This window comes from Priapulus caudatus, unplaced genomic scaffold (genome assembly GCF_000485595.1).
Source record: "Priapulus caudatus unplaced genomic scaffold, Priapulus_caudatus-5.0.1 Scaffold262, whole genome shotgun sequence".
In the NCBI taxonomy this organism is placed as follows: Eukaryota; Metazoa; Priapulida; class Priapulimorpha; order Priapulimorphida; family Priapulidae; genus Priapulus; species Priapulus caudatus.
In genome coordinates this window covers 304,660-324,051 of record NW_014577323.1, presented here as the reverse complement: position 1 = coordinate 324,051, position 19,392 = coordinate 304,660, and the positions used below count along the sequence as shown (strand labels likewise).

At 42.3% G+C, this 19,392-nt stretch overlaps 2 protein-coding genes across 2 annotated transcripts in view; both read right to left on the bottom strand.

Annotated features, from left to right (window-relative positions):
* Nucleotides 1–12,668, bottom strand: part of LOC106808236 (transient receptor potential cation channel subfamily M member 2-like) — a 20,740-nt gene extending 8,072 nt beyond the window's left edge. Inside the window, exons 1-15 of the mRNA XM_014810864.1 lie at nt 12,529–12,668; nt 10,668–10,738; nt 10,211–10,382; nt 9,501–9,681; nt 8,726–8,895; nt 8,229–8,338; nt 7,767–7,843; nt 7,212–7,318; nt 6,660–6,757; nt 6,135–6,337; nt 5,762–5,859; nt 4,898–5,032; nt 3,963–4,101; nt 2,368–2,581; nt 1,948–2,173 (exon numbers count right to left, since the gene is read on the bottom strand). Of these exons, the coding sequence (XP_014666350.1) occupies nt 1,948–2,173; nt 2,368–2,581; nt 3,963–4,101; nt 4,898–5,032; nt 5,762–5,859; nt 6,135–6,337; nt 6,660–6,757; nt 7,212–7,318; nt 7,767–7,843; nt 8,229–8,338; nt 8,726–8,895; nt 9,501–9,681; nt 10,211–10,382; nt 10,668–10,738; nt 12,529–12,660 (2,133 nt within the window). The 5' untranslated portion in view covers nt 12,661–12,668. The remainder of the gene's footprint in view (nt 1–1,947; nt 2,174–2,367; nt 2,582–3,962; nt 4,102–4,897; nt 5,033–5,761; nt 5,860–6,134; nt 6,338–6,659; nt 6,758–7,211; nt 7,319–7,766; nt 7,844–8,228; nt 8,339–8,725; nt 8,896–9,500; nt 9,682–10,210; nt 10,383–10,667; nt 10,739–12,528) is intronic.
* Nucleotides 12,669–14,301: 1,633 nt separating this feature from the next.
* The window catches only part of LOC106808237 (phospholysine phosphohistidine inorganic pyrophosphate phosphatase-like), a 7,168-nt gene continuing 2,077 nt past the window's right edge, over nt 14,302–19,392 (bottom strand). Inside the window, exons 2-7 of the mRNA XM_014810865.1 lie at nt 18,326–18,513; nt 17,756–17,909; nt 16,791–16,854; nt 16,405–16,497; nt 15,862–15,953; nt 14,302–14,976 (exon numbers count right to left, since the gene is read on the bottom strand). Coding sequence (XP_014666351.1) covers nt 14,880–14,976; nt 15,862–15,953; nt 16,405–16,497; nt 16,791–16,854; nt 17,756–17,909; nt 18,326–18,513 — 688 coding nt within the window. The 3' untranslated portion in view covers nt 14,302–14,879. The remainder of the gene's footprint in view (nt 14,977–15,861; nt 15,954–16,404; nt 16,498–16,790; nt 16,855–17,755; nt 17,910–18,325; nt 18,514–19,392) is intronic.

Here is a 19,392-nt window from a genome sequence, read left to right as displayed (position 1 = left end):
CAAAGTGTACATTCGATAGCGATCCACCGTTACTACAGTCCATGACGAAACTTTATATCTCAGGGAAACAATGGGGCAATATGTCCTGACCACAGTAACGTTAACTTAATTGGCTACTTTGATTGATTTTTGTAGAGATTCAGACGTAGTACTTTCTTTTCACTTGATAGGACACATTTGTTGATATTGGAGCGTGCTTGATTACAGATTTTGCATGTCTTTCGTCCGATCTGTAGTCGAAAATGTATATGAAGATACAACACATAATATATATATATAGTCATATATATATATAATATTATATATATTACTAGAAGTAAAACACAGGACACTCAATGTAGATATGAAAATAAAATACATTTTTTTTTATTTAACCGTTTCCATCTGTTGTATTTGCTAGTTGTGAATAGAGAATTATCGAAGCTGCTGATTAAAAATTTACACGCTATTCTATATATATATAATATATATATATATTATATATATAACTATATACTATATATATATATATCATTTATATGAAATGAAATAGCACACGACATTATATTAATATGTTATCACATAAAATTCGGGACCTTGCTAATATTATTCATTACTGGATTGATTCTGAAGTAGAAATGTATACACAACTTAGCGCGGGCGCACACTGTGCGATTTTTATCCTGTATACTGGCGATTTGGTTGCCGGCGACAGAAATCGCCGAGAACTCGCACGTGTGCGCGACTGCATGTCGATGGCGATTTGACGCAGAGAACCGTCGATGAATATCAAACATGTTGTATTTGTCTGCCGAGTCCTGAAGCAATCGCCGGCGTGGCCAGTACAGCTGGCGACAGGATTAAGCAACAGTTTTTGGATTACGCATCAAATGCATATTGAAGCAGCTAGATCAAATATGGCAGCGCCTTGTGTGGGAAAAAAAGGGCTTGTGAAATGTGGCAGAAATGCTGTGTGCTTTTTGACATTTACAGTGGCCGGGTCACCGCACACATGACGATTATAAAATGCGCACAGGGGTGGGGGGGGGGGGGGGGGTGCGCCTGATTTAGAGAAAAAGATCTGACTTCAATAATGTTTAGGCCTATAGATTCTTTCTCGACCTCTTTCAGAGACTTGTATTTCTCAAAGTCTTGCCCTGGTTGTTTGCCTGTAATTCTGACGGCTACAGCAGTGTTCCTTTTAAAGACAACGATGGACTTTACCTCAACTTCAACATTACTGCGTTGTCTGTGACGACGACGTTGAAATGGCAGTGTTCCTCATTCCACCGTTCCTATCGCGCTGCTTATCAAACGCTATCCAGAAAAATATCAGCAGTGGACAGATGCTGCGATCAAGAAGTCTAGAAGCAAAAAACATATACAAACATTACAACACTTTCTTATTTTCTCCGCCATCTACGTCGCAAGTTGTTTTGAAGTGACGCTTTTGACAGATTATTTGCTACATTTTTATATAGTTATTAATCCCTTTAACTTCACTCTCTGTTCTTCTGCTTCTCTCTCGCCTGTAGCTACTATATATAATAACAAATACGTAATTAATACTGTATATTTTTAACACATTATATCATACAATGGCCATGCTAATGAAGACGAAACATACCAACAAACATGCCCGTGCACTGAAGACGAAACCAACTACAAACAATGCCCCCGCGGCCCACCTGCTAAAGACAAACCACTAGGCAACCAACATGGCACCGGTACTGAAAGACAAAACACTTTGACAACAACACATGCCCCGTGTACTGAAGACGAAAACCACTACAAAACATGCCGCCCTACTGAGACGAAACCACTACAACAAACATGGCAGCCCTAGCTGAAAAACGAAACCACTACAACAAATATGCGCGCCCTACTGAAGACAAAACACTATACAACAAAACAACAAAACAAAACAAAAAAACGCACGGCCGTCAGTCGCCGCCCTCGCCCCCGCACCTTGCTGATGCTGGTGCCGCCGGACAGGCCGCCACGCCACAGGTTGTTGAGCACGTCCTGGCAGGCGACGGTCGACATGAAGCTGAAGCTGTGAGAGCTGGCAGCGAGAGCGAGGCATGTGGCGCCGCCAAACTGCGGCGTCTCGCTGACGAGCAGCTCCAGCGTCTTCCTCTCATTCGTCTTGTAGCACTGCGTTAGCGTGCCGACGGCCAGCTCCTCAAAGTTACTGCAGAGATAAGCGCCTACTAGCAACTACTAACTAGCAACTACTAACTAGCAACGAGTCTCAAAGTTACTGCAGAGATATAAGCACCTACTGGCAACTACTAACTAGTAACGAGTCTCAGGGTTACAGCAGAAGTACCCCAAGATATTGATAAATGGGTTAAGGGAGTGTTTTTGTACAAGGGAGGAACCCACGTGATGCTATCCGCCACGGAGGAATATGCGTCAGCAATATCCGGTATTCTCTCCACAGCTGTAGTCAGCAGCTTGAAGGCAGTTAGCGCCGCAGCGATCTGATTCTTGCCATTCTGCCAGAACAGCAATGCCATCTGGTAGCGGTTGTTGAACACAGACCAATAGAACAGCTCACGTGCTGGATTCTTCAGTAGGGCATCAGAAGCATTGTCAGCTAATAGTTGATAGAGAAAATAATGTTAGCAATGCACCTTTAATTGCCTACATATCATTGCAATTGATAGCTACACAGGAATCACATGTTAATATTTAAAATCTAGCAGTGATATACATCAGACAAGTGAATAAACTACACAGCAGGAGAAATTACTTTACTAAAGAGATAATTTACTAAAAATACATGTTGCCTATCCGAGTCAATCGTGTCAAACATATATATCATCAAGAGCTAATAAATACCTAGAGTGTACAATGGGAAAACGGAAAAATAGTGCTATTTCACGGTAACATTATTCTACTTTGTATGCGGTTCTAGTAGACTAAGTTCATGGTATTGCGTTAAACAGCATTCTTTGCTCTCTAAAATAAGACCAACCGCTTGTCTCTACGATACTCCTAGGCCGAGATATTGGAGCGTAATCATGCCTCCCACAGGCTTCACGCCGCCACGCATCCACAATATTCACTATCCTTTTCGCCTTTTGCGGGTCTGGCTATCGTTTTCCGTCGCCGCTTGGAGCGCTGATAATTGATGTCACATGCCCAAATTTGGTACTCTTGCTACACCATATAGTAACTGAGCTGCGTTGTAGAGACTTAATTTAGAAAACATTGCAGGCTTCATCATGACGGGCATTAGCCGTGCTAGGAAAGATAATGGGAGATAAGGGCATAGGCGATGCACCCGAAAGTCACCGATGATAACCAAAACGCCGTTCATTCATAAAGCTATCGCGGAAAAAACCGAACTCTCACGAAGCGACTTTCCTAACCCACAAAAGGCGAAAAGGATAGTGAATTTTGTGTGGAGGCGAGGCGCCGTGAGGCCTGTGGGAGGGGACGTTTACGAGCCAATATCTCAGCCTAAGAGTATCGTATTGACAAGCGGTTGTTCTTGTTTTAGAGAGCAAAGAATTCTGCTTAATGCAATACCATAAAATTATTCTAGACTCGCAGGCAAAGTAGAATAATATTGCTGTGAAATAGCAATATTTTCCCGTTTTTCCATTGTACACTCTAGGTATTTATTAGCTCTTGATATCATGTAATATACACACTGCATTGCCGAAAAACTTTTGACAATGCAATAGCAAATAGCTTCATTATGCTACAGTATATATGCATGTGGTCAGACAGCAGTGACTTTAAAAATAGCATGCTTCAGTTAATTACATGCTTCCTAAACGTAAAACTACATGGTGAAAACAATTATCTGACCACAATAGAACTAGAATCATCAAAGAAATCATACACGTCCTCATTTCTACCCTACATATACAGAACGTATATATATATACCCTTGCACCGACCCATAAGCCTATACCCTTAGCAACATGCAGAGAGACTGTGTCACACGCGTTAACTGCCTCTCTCACCGATGTAAGGAGGTGTGAAGAAATCTCCCATCAACGTGCCGATCAGCTCCCCAATGTGCTGCAGCCCCACGTCTTCATCGCCATGGTAACCCAGCATAACCTCCAATAGCAGCTCCAGAAGACTGCTGTGCTGCTTCACCTATAATGAGAACATGGACTAGAATCACGCCGCGTCGTCAGATGGCATTTCTGCCTCACAAGATGGCTTGCTGAGATGGCTAGATAGATGGATACAGATCAGGATTCCCTATTATCTACTCCTGATACAGATAGACAGACAAACAGATAGACAAATAGCTAGATGAGAGTTATTTGTCTGTTTTGTATATCTGTATTTTATTAAATATTTTACGGGAATTTGAAATTGCACACTGGCTAAGTCGGTATTGGCAAAAGTAATATTGACAGATGTCAAAAAGAGAAAAATGACAGGTTATACTCCTTCCAGTAGCTCGACACAGAAAATACATAGTGATGCATCAGGTGCCCTGGCTAACGTAACAATAATAAAGATTAAATCAGCCAATAGATGGCGATATGTGTCATGCAGGAATATGCCCAACCTCTATCAAATGAATAAAATCATATTTTCTTGAAATCATCATTTTAATTTAGAGAACGCATACCCGCCATTCCCTTTTATAATCATAAAATGCCAAGTCGTACCAGATTTCTTTGTACAGAGTCGAAAACCTGTGTTCGTACATCCCCAGTACATACCAGGCCTCCCCTGAAGGTGAGAACCAGGTTTTAACATGCCGAGAAAATTAACGTTCCTAGCCGGAGTGTGGATTCACAGCGTTTGCAGTAATCGACGGACACGCTGATGCTTACGAACATGCACAGCAAAACATTCCCCCACCCTTGCCCCCACAGCACAAAGCATCACGGGTAATAGATGTCGGCGATTGTTACATAATGTCTTCCTTCCCTACCACGTTGTACATTTCTTTGAGCCGTTTTCGAGTGATCACGTCCGTCAGACTAATGCCCTGCTCCAGCATGACCTGGACAAACTCGACGCGATCGTCGAGGATGGCATTCACCATGATCTCTGCTAGCTCACCAACCTGAAATGCCATACAGTGGTCACCCTGTAAAACAGGTACTCTGTAAACAGTGGTAAAACACTGTAATTCAGTGGTCTAGCAATCACAAGGGCGGTGCACGGTGCTCCACTGACTGTGGTCATCCTGGAATGGCAGTTATCGTGGTCAACTGGTTATGAGTATACGCCCTGACAGCAGTTGTAGTGGTTAACTGATCATTGTTTAAAGAAATCATCTCACAAGTAAACAGAGAAATTCAGACTCACTTGCCAGCGTACATATCAGTGATTACTTCAGCATAGAAACCTAGTGTAGAGACAGCGTTTCGGTCTCGCGAGAGCAAAAATCCTGCATTAGGGTTGTTGACATATGTAAACAATCCAATTTGAAATGCAGATTGGTGCACATATTGGTGGAAGAATGTTGTGGGAGTGTTCTCTGACATGTTTGCCTTACTGTATACATTTGGTGTTATGCAGGGAGTACTGGTAAGTATCAGAACGGTTTAGAAAATATGAATACAGTTCGTAAGAAACATGAGAAATCCTCACATTAACAACCTCCCCCACCTCATGTTCCCATATGTAGCTCCTCTGCTACCGTATGTACTTATAATAGTGTCATTGAGTGTTATCCATATGCTACATATATGGCTGACATCTTGCTACACTGAAAGCATTCTTTTTGACTGCAACATTAACCATTTAATGCCATCTCGCTCACTAAGCTCTACTATAAATGCTGGCCTACCTTCCACTTTGTATTCTCAGTGAATATATAATTCCTGGCCATATCTATCCTGTTCCATGCGATGGCCAATCTAAGCTGTGTCACTTTACTCTCATTGGCTGAAAATTACACAATAGCAAATAGATAACTAAACACATAGACACATAGACACATAAATAACAAAATATGACAACACAAATTCTCTCAATGGAAAAGCTCCTAATATCACCATTTACCTTGGCAGTTTCTTTATAACCTTAAACCAAAGGTATCAAAGATGGGCACTATTTGCTGGGTCAATAAACGTTTTTAACTCACTTCTCTGGACTTGACACTTCCCACTGAACTTCTAAGAAGCGCTCACTCTGTAATGCTATTTTCAACACTAACTCACTTCTCAGCAGAGCATTCAACACTGCAATGTCAATATCCTGAGCCGATTCACTACTGTCGAGTTTGAAAACGGACAGCAGGTGGCGCTTTTTGAGTATTTGACGAAGCCAGTTCCAACGTTTCTGGAGGTGTGTGGTTCCAAACTCATGAGACAGTTTATCCAAAAGCTCGTATCGCAGGTTGTCATCTATCACAGGCTCAATTCTGCAATGGATAGTTGACATACTATTACAACTACATTAAAATATATAACATAGCACCTATCTCATAGCTAAATGCTAACCCCATCACACAAACCCCCCGACCTAACAGTGTGAAATCATTTGCAAATGCTACGAAACACAGCTGGGAATTGCCTTAATTAGCAACAGGAAATTTTGACGTTCCACTCCAGTTACTATTGGCAATTGGTTTGTGAACGAACCACGTACTGAGAATTACTCAGAAGATGACATCAAAGTTCTACTTCTGAAATAACGATGGTAAACACAGAATGCATATATGTGTTACAGTACTGAACACTTACTCTGTTTTTCTTGCACCGAATTCATCTATTTCATCTCTTGTCACAGTCTTACATGCCTTGTATGCATACACCAGCAAGTCTGCTGCACGGCCTGATCCCTACAAACACACATACCGACCATGCAATATATATACTCTTCCACTTCAGCTTTAGCAGTATTCAGATAACAGAGTTCTGCAGTATATCCGAAATATGTTACATTCAGACGAGAAACTAGTCACACTAGAAACTTTTGAATTTATTTTTGCGGCTATTGTAATCTCGACAGACGTGTACACGACTACACGGTTGCTTGTCTGACACATGAATGAAGCTACAATTGCAGAAAATGCGAGTTGCATGATGCCATTTACAAACTTTACACATGATGACGTGCTTTTACAAAGTATATATGCTACAGTACACATACCATGTTTACAACTATATGCACCCAAGCTTGGAACACCAGGCAAAAGGTATTTTATGTACAATCGCAGTTGTACATAAAGGCAGGGCAGTCAGTAAGGCCATAAATCATACACAAGTCAGCTCGATGTGATCGCTAGCAATTACCTCTACAATCACGATGGGTGTGTCGTTGAGCACGGCTGTGTATACGTTCTCTAGTGTTCCTGGCCCTCCTTCAACGACGATACACACGACCGGCACGCTCAGAGATCCTGCGCGTAAACCATACAGGAATAACCAGTACGGAACGTAACTAAGCCAAATTATCTCTCATGTAACCTCAATGAAAGAAAATTGTCAGTTAGCCGAATGAACTGAGCTAGCTTTTACAGCTCAAGTGAGACCTTATATTAACATGTAGTTTAATGAGTATTAATTATGAATAATATATATAATATAAATGTTCATGGATATGAACATTATAATCAGACCATTTTACTCAGCTAAGTGTCAATTAATGAATATACGAATTGGGTTATGAAGTTGAGAATGATAGTTAGTTCAAATAATCTCGCTAAGTTTTTATTATAACTCACTAATGAAAACTGGAATATTTAATTGGTTTTAAAATTAAATGCAATCAACTCAATGTCTTAATCACAACTTGATTGAAGAGCTTACATAAAGAGGTAGCTATTATGACATTTTAAGCAGGCTCACCTGAGGAACTTGTGTCTACGCCCTGCTTGGCAATCTCCTGAACAAGCCTTTCTCTGAAGCCAATCTCTACTCCAAACCTGTATAAACCCAGATATATTGTCTACATCCATACAGATCAGATATCAGCATGAACACAGATCAATTTTATGCAAGAATTCTTATCTCTATGGATAAAACATGATACCTATATGATTACACAACAGTTATGTGCACAAATATATAACAGTTATTTGCATACAATTACAGAATAATTAGTGGTATGAATACAGGTAAATTTTATCCATTAATACCAATAACTGGGTATTTCTGACACGAATGCATTTGAACTACAAAGTATATTTCAGAATGGCTGCAATGCACTGTGAATTGCAAATGGACTCCACTATTACATGCTGGTCGTTAATATATACATCTAAATGGTAGGGAAATAGCTATGCACAAAGCATGGCAGCAGATGCTTACGTGTGCTGTGTTCCATCGTCCACCAGTATGAAATGTGAATGGTTTGGATCGAGTTGCACCTCCTGGCTCGATGGTTCAATGTCAACTCTATAGCGCGCTGGCCACTTGCCCTACACACAAGGATAACAGCATGCAAGTGCTCTCCACGCATTTCATAAAGAACCATTATGTGGGTGATAAACCATGAGGTCAACATATATCAGAAGACACAGTTTAAACGTGAATTTTAACTTGTCTTGACGAGTCACGACTTGCAGCTAAGGCCAATAGTAGAGATATCTATTTCTGCATAAAACGGACGCAAATCAAGTATATCTGACCAATTTACATTTCCGATATGCACGCACCCGAGGCAAATTGTTCAAAATAACGTACGGTATCGTAAAATAAATTCGGATTGAATCTTGTTAAGCGTACGCTTACACGTATTTTATGTACGTTTAAATCACAGTACTGAATAAAAGCAGAAAAAATGCGCGCGAACGCATCCCCCGTACCTTTGGATCGACGAGGTCGTTTCGACTGCTAATGACGCCCCATGGAGCGATGCCGATGGCTATGACATTCTCCTGGGCGTGCATGCCGTGCGCAAGCACATAGTCCTGCACCGCCTCGCCGACGTGCTTCATGACTCCCGCGTGCGTTCCCGCCGTGATTATCCAAGCACCTGCATGCACCAAAAGTACGCTGAGATCAATGCTAGCATTTATTCGCGATGTCGATCATGATGCGTGGCCACATTTCTGCAACAGACAATAGATCTATCGAGGAAATTACGATCATATTCTGTTTTTTTATCTAAGCGATGGAAACAGGCGAGCTGGGTTAAACCGTGGATAAAATGTGCAACCAAATGCGTGTATTAATTGGCAGCACTGTTATGGGGATGCTGCCAGTTTAAATTGCATGTTCTGCGGTGATACTGTGTCCTAAATGAATACGGACACTACACTTGGTATGTGTGTGTGTGTGCGTGTGTGCGTGTGTCTGTGTGTGAGTGAGTGAGTGTGCGTGCGAGTGAGTGTGCGTGCGTGCGTGCGTGCGTGCGTGGGTGTGCGCATGCGTGCGCGTCCGAGTGCATGTGTGCGCTTGCGTGCATGTGCGTATGCGTATACGGTATGTGTATGCGTGCGTGTGCCTGGGAGGGTGTGTGTGCATGTGTGTGCCTGTGTGGGTGTGTTTGTGTGTACGACAGATAGATAAAACCTCCTGCTATATGAATAATTTACATGATGGGATCGAACGTATATAATTAGGCTGCCCCACACTCACCGTTGCTCTGTGCTGCCTTAATGAGACTCCTGTGAAACACCTCCTTCAGACGAGGGCTCATGGAAAAGTTCTTGGCACCCCCGGTGACAGAGATGAGCAAGTTTGGTGTGCTGAGTTTCCACACGTCCTTTAGTAAGTCTATCATTGTATCCATTTTGGTCGCATGGTCAACTCTCACGTACTAAAAATATCGGAAACAAACTATTCCTTATCGATCATTATATATGTATGACTATTGAACCACAACTGTAACAAGGGTGTGAGTGAATGATACATACTTGGTGCATGCAAAACAGGGGCCCATTGATAATACCAGTGAGCACGTACCTTATATTTTGTCCATCATGCTGTGCTGCGTAGAAACCCCGATTAGTTACCTCTACCTTTGCATGCATATGATATGAATGCCTGCTTTCAGAAAAGCAATAAATAACGTGGCTGTACCTTACTAACGCTGAGAGGGTCTATGTCCCCCGGGGTACTGCCGGAACGTACCCTGATACTATCTAATATGCCGGACCGTACCTCGCCTACTCCACTAACGAGTCTAGGGAGTCGCCTACGCCTACTCCCTAACCCTAACCCTAATCCTAACCCTAACCATATTAAATAGTGACCAGGGTACGTTCCGGCAGTACCCTGGGGGACATAGACCCTATGAGCCTTACTAACACCACACTGCATGCAGGGGTGGCTGTGTGGAAACTCACCTTTCCGATTCTCTGCCCATATCCAACAAATTCAATTTCGCCAAAGGCATCGGTCGGCTCAGCGTCAGTGTGCCAGGTTGAGTCCCATCTCTCGGCCACGCCTAAGGAAGGGCTGCAGTTCAGGTGATGATGATCCTCTTTATCATAGCCGCACTTGCATATGTCCTCGTGCCTGCCGTCAACGACAACGCAGATGTAAACGGTTAGAGATCACACCATTGTTTACGTGGTTTATTCGCATTGAGCGCACCATCGATGAAAATCCTGTGCGCAGCTTCTAGTGTGCTCAGTTTTTCACCTAGACTTTCAGTACTGTCCACGTACGTATTTGTAAAACGGAATACATGCAATGATCTATCTAAATTGTCTCGATATGCATTACAATAAATTAAAAAAGCAATATTTGATCAAAAACAAGAGAATACAGAACCAAATGCGTTTGTGTGGCTACATTTACCTGGCTTCTGGCAGAAAATTGGTGCATATCCTTTTGTTTATATTATGGCGTACCCAGAACATTTCTCCTTTCTGTAACAAAATGAAAACCCTATCGTTTAGCATTGGTTATTTCAAAAGCAATTGTTAATGTGTACAAGTCATATAATCAATTAGAATAACCCTTCAATACAATTCATATATACACGTACCTACAACTTCCATTACTCTATGCGTGTTCTGATTATAAACATAGCGGGAAAGCTATGACAATAAAATTGGGCTGCACCATGGCATGCAAACACGCGTGAAATGAAACGCTGTTTGCTAGCAACGTTGTTGTCACATGCATATCGGCTCACGACGTGAAAACATAGATCAATATAGACGTGCCTGTATGGTTTAATGGCTATAACCCGCAGCCTTGTACTATTGTAATGTGACTCTACTGCTTTCACTCACAATGACATGCAACACTACATACTGCATACTACATACTTCATACTGAAACACTACATCCCAGTTTCCCGGAAAAACGTAGAGAGATATGAAGGTAGAACTTCCTTTCACAGGGCACAGTGAACAGGAACTCAGCTACTTCTGAGATGACGTTATTTATACAGGTTATTTATAGAGGATAGAAGCGCAGCCCTGTAAGTGACATGAGATTATGCTAGGGCTAACGAAACAGGATACACACACAGACCGACGGACACAAATCCTACCATCCTAAAAACATTCACGAGCTACAGCCACAGATATGCTATAGTCTGGTTGTACACCCACTACAAACACACACCGGCCATATTTCTATGGTAGGCAGACTACTGACACCGTGGTGTATGCTAGCAGAGACACAGACATGTTAAATCTCTGGTTTACACTTACTACGGCAGTACAACCACCACGGCCTACAAGCACTACAGACACAGACGTGGAACCACCACGGCCTACAAGCACTACACACAGGCGTGTAACCACTACAGACTACAAGCACTACAGACACAGACGTGGAACCACCACGGCCTACAAGCACTACACACAGGCGTGGAACCACCACGGCCTACAAGCACTACAGACACAGACGTGGAACCACCACGGCCTACAAGCACTACAGACACAGACGTGGAACCACCACGGCCTACAAGTACTACAGACCCAGACGTGCAACCACCACAGCCACAAGCTCTACAGAGCACAGACGTGGAACCACTAAGACTACACAGATCCAGACACAGCACGTGCAACCAACCACAGCCTACAGTACTACACGACACAGACGTTCAAACCGACACAGCCTACAAGTACTCACAGACACAGCGTGCAACCACGCACGTGCCTACAAGCACTACAGCACACAGACGTGGAAACGCCCACACGCCTACAAGGCAGCTACACACGGCGTGTACCACCATGGACTACAAGCCACTACAGACACAGACGTGGAAACCACAGCAGACTACAAGTCACAGACCAGACGTGGACACCAACTACAGACTACACAGCACTACAGACCACACGACTTGCAACCACCACAGCCTAACAAGCACTACAGACACAGACGTGGAAACCACTAGCAGACACAACAGTACAGACACAGAGACGGCAACCACCACAGCCCTTACAAGACTACAGACCAGACGTGCAACCACCGAACACCCTACAATACATACAGACAACAGACCGTGGAACCACCACCAGACTACCAGTACTACAGACATCCGACTCACCACCCTACAGACTCAAGCACTACAGATCAGCAAGACGTGCAACCAACATGGACACACAGCACTACAACACAGCCGTGGCAACCACCACAGACCATCTACAAGCACTACATACACAGCTGGGTCAGGAAATACATGGGTCTGTCTGCCTTTCACCTGAAAATCGGACGACGAACGGGCTGGTGTCACTCTGTTCACACGGAGACCATTCAATAGACGAGATCCCTGCTTCCTAGCAGAGGTCTGCTGCATCTCACTTTCCTGCTGCATCCCACTTGCCTGGTGCATCTCACTTGCCTGGTGCATCCCACTAGCCTGATGCATCCCACTTGCCTGATGCATGTCACTTGTCTGCTGCTTCCGCACTCAGCCCTGATGCATCCCATTGCCTGCTCGCAGTCACTTGCTGCTGCATGTCACTTGTCTGCTGCATTCCAGCTTGTCTGCTGCAGTCCCACTTGCCTGCTGCATGTCACTTGCCTGGTGCATCCCACTATCCTGATGCATCCCACTTGCCTGGTGCATCCCACTAGCCTGATGCATCCCACTTGCCTGGTGCATGTCACTTGCCTGCTGCATCCCACTTGCCTGCTGCATGTCACTTGCCTGCTGCATCCCACTTGCCTGCTGCATGTCACTTTCCTGCTGCATGTCGCTTGCCTGGTGCATAACACTTGCCTGCCCTTTGTCAGTTGCCTGTTCTTCCATTGCCTGATTTCTATCGGTTGCTAGCTGCCTGTCAGTTGCCTGCAGTCTGGCAACTGCCTGCCAGTCGTCCATTTCCTCTTGACTGCCATCAAAGTCCTCTTCACTCCTCGTCTCCTCCTCTTCGTACATGATTCGCTGTCTATCCATGAGTGCTTCTGCTGCCTACCGTGCAACGCTACCCCAACATCGTCTCTCATTGATGATCAACATCGATGAAACTTGTGATAGCTGCTGCTACTATTACTGCGCAAACACGCAGACGTCCGCGCAAGAAGTAGACTGTGTTTACTCCTTCACTTTCACTAACGCAGGTTGCAATCGACAGCCGAGGATCAATGAATTTGGCGCATCAATATCTTCACCAAGCAACGCGATTGTAGCCCTGGGAGACAGCTTAGCATCGCACCAGGTACGGGCGATGTAGAATAATTTATTATGTACGGTCTGTGGTGGGAGATCACATGCGTAAGCTCCACTGCCGTTGATTCAGCCCATTTACGACTTTGAATAGTTACATATTTTCTCAGATGAATTTCTCATTTTGAGTTATTGATTACAATAAGAATGGTGCAAATTTGCCAGCCTAATAAGATCTGGGTGACGCCTTGACGCGGTTGGCAGGGTTGCGTGCATCAATGACCTGAGGCTATACTGCATAAACACAGCTGTAGTGAGCAGGCTTCCATTAAGGTGCCAGCCAACTAAGTCATCCACGTTATCCTGTACCGTCAACGGAGGTTTGTGATGAGCCAACTACGCATCCAGTAAAAAATAACCAGTTACAGAAACTGCAAATGGTCTTAACATGTCAACACAAATTGAAAGTGGCTGTTGAATTGCAAAGATCTGGATACCTGGAGAATTAAGTCCCCTATATATAGAACATGACACCCTTGGATCAAAGCCGAAAGGAAGTTCCATGGTCAAGACGTGAATATACATATTGTAGTGCATGTGATCAGTTTGGGACGGGGTGCATTACCTGATATTGGCATGACATAAGACTATGAGATTAACCCCAGCTCTCTATATGACTAGGAAACGACATCGTGTCATTACACGATGGAACGGAAGGTTAGATATAACTGTCTTACCTCTGATGCCAAGCAAGTTCACAAGTTACGGTGGGGATTCTGTACAAGGGGATACCCCATGAGGAGATACGTGATTTAAATATCCCGATGAGCCTCTGAACTTAAAGAAATGCCTGAACTTCTAACCTTACGTTCATATATGTGATTGATGCAATAAACTTTATTATGTAATGGCAGCAACACTATTCACACAGCTTTCAATAATAACACCTCCCATTAGTAAGGGTAAGCCAACAAGATACATATCAGAAGTAGATAATAGGGAATTCCCTATTATCTACTCCTGATACATATCCTACTTCACTGTAATCTTTTTACACACACAACACACGCACGCAGTTACTAAAATACATAACTGAGCCAACATGGCAGAATGATGTTTGTCTAACTCAGAAAATATATACCACCTCCTTTCATAATCTGCACTTTCCGAAAAAGCTTCAAGTTATTTTGATATTGCTAGGTGACATGATCCTCACATGAGCAATAGTCATACTTCATTGTATTTTTATGAAACTAGATATATCCAGCAAAAGCGCTATGTTATCACAAGAATTTTCACCATGTAGAAGCTTAGTGTGCACTATATTAAAAGATCGAAAAACTTGTCTCCTGCTGAATTAGATGTCTTCTTCGAGATATCGTCTTAGATAGATTTCTTCTTCGTGTTTCAGGTTATTGCTCCACGAACACATTACGGCTGGCTTACTTGTCTCTACATGAGAGAAACAACTCAACTGCCTGTTGCAAGTTGTCTACAACGCCATCTGGTGTCACAGTTGGGTGCTTCTCATCTGTCGGCCTGCAAACAAAATGCATTCAAGTAACGTTGTAACGTTTGTGTTCATTTTACGGACTAGGTTGCAGCACATGTTAAAAGATGCCACAGTGAAGCAGCATGTGATTTCTACCAATTTGAATCGATATCATTGAATTTACTTTCACAGTAGAATAGATTCGGTTTAGAAACTAATTAATTTAGGGTTTTATTAACATTAAGTAGTTAAAAAAATATACAATAAACAAGAGAAAAGGATTTTTTTATACGTGTCATTGGTCCTGGCCTGTTTAACATTAACCCAACAACAATTACTCCATGTATACATAATATCTGACAGGTCATTTTTTATGTTTTGTGTCCATGATAACGCATTAGTAAGGAACATGCAGCCTGACACAAGTGAAAAAAATCTGACCTCTAACACTAACTGTTAGTGTTGTCAATCGGTTGTAATTTTGTAATCGATCATCGGTTGGACCCAAGTAACCGATGATCGGTTACAATCGGTTACTCGGGGTGTTGAATGCCTGCGTGTGCGTAACGTCGTGTGCATGTACGTGTGTGCATGTATGTGCTTGTTCAGCCCTGTTTACTGTTTGTTTTGCACTGTTTACTACTGTGTGTATAATACATGTATGTTAATAAAGGATAACTTGTATTGTAGCGATGATATCTCTGATTCTCATCACTTTTCCAAGTTTTCTTGTTCAAGTTTTACAATTATTTCTTCTTTTTTTTCCGATGACATCGATTATCGATTTTGATAACCAAGCGCTGATCGAGTATAATCGATTATCTTGACATCACTACTAACTGTACCTATATCTCACTGTTATACCCATAGTCCATACTATTACTAATGAATCCCATGCTAACCCCAAACCTAGCCATGTATTACTGGCATACCTGTACTTTCCAGTGCGGACCAGCAATGCTCTCATTCCACATGCCTGGGCGCCACCCACATCACTGACTACATCGTCACCTATCATCAGTGCCTGCAACGCCACACATACACACACATGTGCAAGGATAACTTGTATGGTAGCAATGATATCTCTGATTCTCATCACTTTTCCAAGTTTTCTTGTTCAAGTTTTACATTTATTTCATTTTTTTCTTCTTTTTTTCTGATGAAATCGATTATGGATTTTGATAACCAAGCGCTTGGTTCGTGCCACTGTTCAACCGATGATCGAGTATAATCGATGATCTTGACATCACTACTAACATGTAGGCAGGCAGCCTACATGTACTGTAGGCAGCATCAAATTGAAATGAAACACCAGAAAAGGAAAATGGACACACAACAATGTTATAGACTTATGACATCTTTATTTTACAACCCTACCCGACTTGCTACTTTTGTCGACAAATGTGGCAGATAACATAAAGCAAAACGTTTCCATAGAGTGGTTATGGCTATCATGACATTTGTATGCTGCTTACCTTGTCACTAGAAATGCCAATGTCCTTGAGTACAGCATCAAAAAATGTTTTTGATGGTTTACCAACTATCTCTGCCTCCAGACTACAGGCATACTGAAAATAAAACCTTAAATGTTATGAAACAATCGATGATAATATACCAACATTGTTTTATTTTACCCAATCTGATCTATTCTAAACATAGTTATTAATCTATTCTAACTAGTAGCTAAGTGCTGTACCCATTCATTTTAGGCAGAATTGAATTAATAACATCAATCATAAAATTTCTCCTACAATAATTCAATAATCCAACATATCAATACAACAACTCCCAGATGCTTTACATGTAATTTGAAATTATACACATTCTTGTGTCAATAAATTGCACAAATAATTTAACTCACTTCCAAGGCTTTCATGAATGGACCACAGTCTAGTTTTAAACCATCAGTTTCAAGGTAGTATTTCCTGTAAACAACATTGTTAGTTCAGTTCTGACACAATCTCTACAGATTACGATGCACAGACCACCAATTTTATTAATAATTATAATCAATAATAATAGTAATTACACATTAATATTAATAATAATTAATTATATAGTAATAATTTGATCATTATTTGTGGTATTTTTGATCTTCTTTAATTACAGATATCTTTCTTCTCACTTATATTAGCATGGTTCACTATGTTGAGATGATGAAGCAAACATTGAACACCATTTTATTAATAAAATGTTTGATAACAAAAAAAAATTGAATTTAAGTACTAATCAAAAGATATGACACAGCCACAGACATACATAAACATTGTCATGTATTTATTTACAAAAAAAGCAACAACTAATACGCTTGTTACATAACTCGTAACAAGTGATATTATAAGCACTGTACAATGCAACCACGTGGTTAGTCCAGGGTTCTCCAAGAACACTTGTAGCCTGGCAGCCCGCCAGGCTATCGTCGAGCCCCGCCATCCTAAAATGCACCCGGCACTCTAAATATCATAGCCGCCATGCTAAGTATAATAGCCCCCGGACCCCCCTAGCATGCAAACCGCCTTCGACGATTTGCAACTAGAACCGTAAAAGCAGCACCCGCCATGCTATAATGAAAAAGCTTGGAGAACCCTGTAGTCATATACTGTATACGCCATATTTTTCGCGTACATATATTTTCGCGAATCCAGACTTGACGGACAATTTTGCGAGTGGTTAATTTCGCGGTCAGTGAATTATGAATTATTCGGTATTATTTGGTATGAATTATTCGCATGTTATTATTTTCGCGGCCGGGGACGCGTTCGCGAAAGTCGCGAAAATTAAACCACCGCGAAATATACAGCGTATACAGTATTTAAAATTTCTTACCCTTGTCCCATAGATATGAGCAATGGCTTTTCCATCTGCATTAAGGCTTGGAATGCTTTATTCATGCTGTCATAAGTGAAGCCGTGGGCTGCATCCCCAATCACAACACACGTCGGATCATGCTGTTCAACACCAGCTAAGTCTGGCTTGCAGTCTGGAATATAAGACATTGATTGATCCACGTGAATACAGATTATCATTATTACAGAAGATGTGATGCATCACACTTCAAATATTGTTTTACATAGAAAATATGAGTACAGGAGAATAATTCGAACAGTTTAGTATTGTATAAAACCAGCACACATATGATCACCGCACACTGCAATGTGAAAAAAGTTTAAGCAAAAGCAAGCATCGAGCATAAAACACAGCACGCTTTAAAGCCACAGAAATGCTTGATTAACATGGTTACGTTAGCAGTGGCTCATGAACTCGACTTCTTATAGAAAAACAGAATGCAATATCTTCCTATTGGCATTTTGCCTTCCTCATGAATGCTATATATACGTTAGCATTACGACTAGCTAATACTACTCAATACATGGCAAGTTTGGAGATGGGGCCTACCATCTGCGACAAGGAGGTGAGGTCTGAGTCCACGCTCCTTCAGTATCTGGCAGACGGCTGGCGCAGGAGGGAACACTTCGTTGGGTTCTAGACTGAATCCGATTCTGTTCAGTTTCGCTACAAGATTCACTCTCGTCGTCTCGGTGGCGTTAGTGCAGAAGCGTACAGGAACGCCCGACGCCTTCAACCTGTCCAAGAAATCACTCTGAATTGCTGGGTGAGATGCCGATGGGTGGAAAGATTCGAAATTGCGAATGTGAGTCAAACTGGCTCTACTGTATAGCCATAGGCTGGGCATAGAAGGGTAGAGCATGTGGGACATTCCTGGTCTTGTACCATGTATGTAGTATAGATAGGGACAGACTACCTTAACTACCAATATAACTCCTCGCTCTACATCAGCACAATACATGAATCAGAGTATGCTTTGAATGAGGAACGAATCTAGAAGGGCTGGCATGCAACACTGCAGGCCATGATACAATAAAAACTAGACAGAGTGCACTCAGGGAGTGCATACCTCTGCCGACGACATACGCAATACGCCATACAACTCACGAACATACGAATAAGCCACGATATACACCAGCGTACTGACATGTACACGCTCCCATGTAACATCTATGTGTTACGAGCTGGCTCGCTGGGCTCGCTGGCTTGCTGGCTCGCTGGGTGATATCGATCGACCGCCAACAACATACGCTATACGACTCGACACGCTAATATCGATCGCGCGAACACACGAACACACTAACACACGAGAGCGAAAACATAACCTCCTCCAACTCCGTTGGGCGGAGGTAACAACACTAGCCACCAAAATAAGTGTCTGCTATTGACAGTGACTATAGTCAAACCCAAGCCACACTAATTTGGCAAACTTTAACCTTTTTTTCACGTGCAAACACTTACGATGAAATCAGACACGGACATTATAACATAGTCTTATCTTGACCTCTTTTATTCCATACTGAAGGGTATACAAGTGCCGTGGAGCGACAGCGCTCATCTAACGTCTACTGCGGTGACTCTGTGGTGGAGTGGTGGGATTCTAGTAAACCCGGTTA